The sequence below is a fragment of the Monopterus albus genome, unplaced genomic scaffold, assembly GCF_001952655.1.
Source record: "Monopterus albus unplaced genomic scaffold, M_albus_1.0 scaffold260.1, whole genome shotgun sequence".
Classification (NCBI taxonomy): Eukaryota; Metazoa; Chordata; class Actinopteri; order Synbranchiformes; family Synbranchidae; genus Monopterus; species Monopterus albus.
In genome coordinates, this window is record NW_018128140.1 from 1233020 (window position 1) to 1238922 (window position 5903).

The 5903-nt window shown below is 42.5% G+C and overlaps 1 protein-coding gene across 1 annotated transcript in view; it reads right to left on the bottom strand.

Moving 5' to 3' along the window:
• Positions 1 to 2582: 2582 nt before the first annotated feature.
• Positions 2583 to 5903, bottom strand: part of npr1a (natriuretic peptide receptor 1a) — a 40210-nt gene continuing 36889 nt past the window's right edge. Inside the window, 6 exon segments of the mRNA XM_020621444.1 lie at positions 2583 to 2978; positions 3040 to 3138; positions 3220 to 3394; positions 4783 to 4851; positions 5023 to 5146; positions 5225 to 5371. Coding sequence (XP_020477100.1) covers positions 2830 to 2978; positions 3040 to 3138; positions 3220 to 3394; positions 4783 to 4851; positions 5023 to 5146; positions 5225 to 5371 — 763 coding nt within the window. The 3' untranslated portion in view covers positions 2583 to 2829.

The window sequence follows — 5903 nt, forward strand, 5'->3', positions numbered from 1 at the left end:
GAGCTTTCTCCGCAGGGTGGCCGGGCGCACCCTTAGAGATAGGGTGAGGAGCTCGGTCACCCGGGAGGAGCTCAGAGTAGAACCGCTGCTCCTCCACATCGAGAGGAGCCAGCTGAGGTGGCTCGGGCATGTGTTTCAGATGCCTCCTGGGCGCCTTCCTAGGAAGGTGTTCCGGGCATGTCCCACCGGGAGGAGGCCCCGGGGAAGACCCAGGACACGCTGGAGGGACTATGTCTCTCGGCTGGCCTGGGAACGCCGCGGCATTCCCCCGGAGGAGCTGGAGGAAGTGTCTGGAGAGAGGGAAGTCTGGGCATCTTTGCTTAGACTGCTGCCCCCGTGACCCGGTTCCGGATAGGCAGAGGAAAATGGATGGATGGATGGATGGACTTTGTAAATTGTATGTAATATTAAAAAAACCAAATAGTACCAATTAACCAGTTTCAACAACAATAATAAAATGTGAACATATAAAAATATAAAACATGTCTACAGACAAACATACTACATACATAAAATCAGGTTTGGAATAACGGTGAAATAATTCTTTGGTTTAATTAGACCTTAGCTGTTCTTTCAAGGGAAGTCACAAAAAATTATTTTGCAAAAGACTGAGCCCTAAAATAAAGTGTTTCTGAAGCCTGTACTTCAACTTTCAACAATGACACAAAGATAATAAACAATTTATTTTTGTATTTACACAACAAACAATTAATTCTTACAGTGAAACATTCATTGTTTTCTGTTCAGTTTGTTTGTGGTTTAACGTTTTCTCCTAAAGGTTATTAATTCAAACTCTCACGTTAAATGACATCAGAGGCAAATGTCCAATCAGACAGGAGGAGGAGGGGTTTAACGCCAGCTCATTGTTTCTGGCATCTGTCATTCATCAGTCAGGGAATGCGTTTATATGGACACAAGTATCCTGGTTATGGTCTGGTTTTTTAAGTATCCTGCTTTTGTGTTTGTATGTGTAAACGTTATACTCCAATTTCAGAAACTAGGATAAGCTCTTATCCTGGGTTTTGAGAAACCCAAACATGGTAGGTGGAGTGCACTGAAAGAAACTGGGATACTGATGCGTGTATGCATTGTATCCAGGTTTCTGAACATTCCAGACTATCTGTGCTGCAGCACAGGAGTGACTTGAGATAAACACAAAGTGTTGAGAGCAAAGGCATCTCACAGTTGGAGCAGCATAGAGCCGGAATTTTGACTTTCAGTAAATGTACTTGGAATTTGGATGGAGAAAGCATGGAAATGCTGAACTCTTCAAATAAGTAATTTACGAGCTGCAGGATGCAGGTTTCCCTAAATGTACTGTGGAACAAGTCAGATCAGGTGGAAAATCCTGAAGAAAAATTACTATGTGGCAAAACATAAAAACAACAAAAGGGGGTCCTGTAAAATGTTATTTTTCAAAATACTGGCCGACATGCACCGTCCACTTTCTACTGTAGAGGAGTGAGGAGTTGGCATCTGCTTCCCTGTGCAATGGATACTGAGCCGAGCCGGCTGCACCAGCTCCAGGCAGCCAAAAGATGCTTAACGGTTATTAATGTTAGCATGAAGGCTGACATAGCCTCAGCCTTTTTCATTATGAAATACAGTTTTAACAAGGGTTTTCCTAATAGGCTATTCATATAGATGGACAGTGAAGATGACACATCAGTAACCAGGATAGTTCTTATCATGTATACAAGGACATGCATGACCAGATATCTCTACTCCATGTAAACACCAAATGCCGAGTATTCTCACAACCGCGGTACCAGTGACGTGCGGTCAGGGAAGGCAGGTGAGGCAGAGCCTCCCCTGTCAATCTTGAAAAGAAAAAAAATTTTTCAATAAAGAATAGCAGAATTTCCGTATGTCCCGTTCAAATACATGGAGGAGATGCGCGATGAGGCAGCACTTTGCTGTGCCTCTCGGTGGATCGTGTAATCCTCACAAACTGTATGCGATGCAAATAGTGTGTCGCTGTCCCTCTATATATCGCAAATAAAATGCTTTCAAACACTCTGATTATATGCTCTGCCTTGCCATAATCTGAATAATGTATAAAATGTAGTTCTGTAACGTGTTTAGGCTCAAAGATTAACCATAAAACCCAGTAAAAAAGTTACTCGGTGAGGCAAACAGTACGCCTGCCTCAAGGCAGAGGGCGCTAGTGAGCCCACAGATTCTTGCGCTACCTACAATCTTCGTCGTGCTTGTTTATATTTCCTTTACAATCCGCCTTATCAAAATGGAAGATTACATTTCCAAGCTGAGACAATTCGCAAATCTAGACTTTCAATCAAAACATTTTTGACAGTCTGGACATTTTTGTCCAGAAGGATCTTCTTTATTGAAAATATTTGTTTTAATATTGATTCTAATGGTAAAAGGGTTTGTAATACATACCAGCTGACAAATGGATTCGTGTACAAGTAAAGGTAAGACCATAAACTTTTATTATTTCTAGTTAGAAATAAACTCAACTGAAATCAATTTTAACCTCAAATTAAATATGGGTTGCGTTTGTGTGAAGAATGCTGATATGAGATATAAAACACAACGCATTGTCTGTTAACAGACAATTTGTTAATGGTTCATTTGTATTTGTAAATCTGACTAAAAGAGTCAGTGCCTCACCAGCTGTCAACCTCACCGGACGTCACTGCGCGATACTCATGTTCATGTAAATGCACTCAGTCAGGTGTCATTCGGTCTGTCACAAATGCACTGAAATACAATTGATCAAGTCCTGAAATGTTGTTTTCCTTTTTATTTTTCCTTCCTCCTCTGCCTCATTATCGATCCGTCTCTCCCCCCTCAGTTGTCGTTCTCTCAGTTGGTGGTGCTGTCCTCTCCCAGTAGCCAGTACGTCCTCATGCGTCCTTTCCCCTTCACCTCAATCTCTCCTCTGAGCTGCAGCGAGAAGCAGCTGAAGTCCCGCAGAACTTGGCAAGTCGCTTCGGACACGTGAATCTTCAGCGCTGCAGAGAAACAACATCAGTACACAGCATCTCATTTTTATATCTGCAGTGTCTGTGTTACCTTCTCCGTTGGACTCCATGCGGGATGCTGTGTTGACTGTGTCTCCAAACAGACAGTACCTGGGCATCTTCAGCCCGACCACACCTGCACACACCGGACCTGAGCACACACATACAACCAGCAGTTACTGTGTTGTATGTTTAACCTATCACAGACACAGAGGCACTGACACACACTGACCACTGTGTATGCCGATGCGGAGCCGCAGCTGCTGGTTGGGTCGGTGACGGATCCGGAAGCTCTTGACGGCATCGAGCAGAGCGAGCGACATGCGGGCCACCTCCCTGCCGTGGAGTTTACCGTTCCTGACCGGCAGACCCGACACCACCATGTAGGCGTCACCAATGGTCTCCACCTGGGGGAGGCTCTCATTAGACTTAAGGTTTCCTTTTCACTTTCTATATGTAGATCAATGTCTGGAAATGCTTCTCTGGAAATCTGGGAGGAGTGTTAGTCAGTAGGTATGAGATTGTCATGGTATGATAACCATCTCAGAAAATATCATGGTTTCACGGTATTACATGCTTGCTGTTATTATGATCAGCTACCATGACTCTCAAAGAAATGACAACAAAAGGGTCTTTTGCAGACTGAGACTGTAAAAAGTACATGACGTATTTCCTGGTAATAAACTCCTCAGATGTTTACACCAGAGGTCCAGAAGTGTGAAATGCAGAACCTCTAGACTGAAAAACTCTTTCTTTCCCTCTGCCATCAGACTCCTAAACAGCTGAGGAGTTTATTACCAGGAAATACGTCATGTACTGACAACTGGTACTGTTTACATTCTGTTTGCACATATATAATTGCACATTGACTGTTGACTGCTGCACATAACAGCTCCCATGCAGCATACATTCTCTTATTATATTCTTATATATTTTATTATATCTCTTCATTTGCTGCTTTAAAGTGCCTTAGATTTAGTGTTACTTATTCATCTATTTTATATTTCACTTGTATTGTATGGTATTCATGTGGACGGCAAAGTAAGAATTTCATTGTACAGGGAAACACGTTTCCTAACTGTGCATATGACAAATAAACACTTACAAGTATTAATAATCAAAGTATTAACAGTAGAAGCAGGCTACCCAATGCTGAAAAATGTTAACTCTCTCGCCTATACTGTTATTTTGGTTATTTTTTCCATTAATCGACTGCACCATGGTATGAAAATGAATAGTTATCATACCATACAGGTTTCAAGTTACAGATAGGGGGGACACCCTGACCTGCAAGAAGAGACGGTGCTCTCCAAGGTGTTCATTTCTGAGATATCCAAACTAATCCTGTGCTGCTGACCTAGATTTCTTTTCTGGTGGATGTAGTTTGGTGATTTCAGCCTTCTTCTCTCTGCCATTTGTGCACTGCATGTGTGCGTGTGGTGCCCGTTTTGGAGGCAGTCAGGAAAGAAAGGCGCACACGCACTGCATTTTTTCTTTTAATACTGGTGATAAGTAAATGCGTATGGTATGTTAACTATTCATTTTCATACCATGGTGCACCGTGAAACTGGTGTACCGCTGCGACCCTATAATCAGAATGTTGATGATTTGTATATTTGATAAAACCTGTCCAACATGACACATAGGCCGCCGCTGTCATGATGGAGAGCTGAAGGCAGAACTCGACTTTACTGCTTGGACCAAACACTTTTTTCTAAAGACTCACTAACGTTTAGCTAGCTTAGCTTAGCACAAAGACTGAAGGCAGGGCAGACTGTGGAGAGGAGTCTGCTACCTTGTAAACATCAAAGTTGTCGATGATGGCATCAAAACAGGTGTAGAGGTCGTTCAACAAGGTCACAACCTGGAGAAAAACAGATGTTCATCATTGCAGAACACTTTCACAGACGTTTAATCCATATGTGCTCTAGTAATGACGAGTGACACCACTGGATGGCACTGTGGTTACACATGTGATGTTCTCCCACAGTTTATTTGTTTGGCTTTTCACTGGGTTCTGCTGAGTTCTACTGACCTGTAGAGGGGTGCTCTCGGCAGACAAGGCAGTGAAGCCAACAATATCGCTAAAGTAGATGGTGACAGAGTCGAAAGCTTCAGCCTGAACCGTCTCACCTCGTTTCAACTGCTCCGCTACTGAACTGAAACGCATGAGGTAAAACGACTCAACGTAAGTTCACAGTGCTGTATTTAATGCAGTACCACTGCAGTATATTTACTGTGGTAGTATCTGGTAGAGCAGAGCCTCGGCCTTGCGTTTTTCCTCATGGTAAGCCTGTGTCCTCTCCTCCACCAGCTCCTCCAGGTTGTTGGCATACTGCTCCATACGAGACAGGAGGTTGTCCAGGATGTTCGACCCATAGCCTCTGAGGAGATCGACGGGAGGACAGACAGACAGACAGACAAGTGAATGTTGAGTTTCAGTTCCTGAAGTGCCACCAGAGCCCACTACCCCACCACCAGTGACTATCACAAACTATAGTAAGTAAGTAAGTAAGTAAGTAAAATTTTATTTATATAGCACCTTTCACAGACAGAGTCACAAGGTGCTTTACAAAGTCAAAAGATAAAAAGAGATAAATAATAAACATAAAAAGAATAAACCCAATCAATTAAAAAAACTGTCTAAATAAATGTGACTTATATAGCACCTTTCACAGACAGTCACAAGGTGCTTTACAAAGTCAAAGGATAAAAAGAGATAAAAATAAACATAAAAAGTACTCACAAAATAAAATGAATAAACCCAATCAATTAAAAAACTGTCTAAATAAATGTGACTTCAGCTGTTTTTTAAAATTATCAACAGATTTGGCCATACGTAGAGTCAAGGGCAGGGCATTCCACAGTCTTGGAGCTACGACCTGAAAAGACAGGTCCCCCCGAGACTTAAAATGA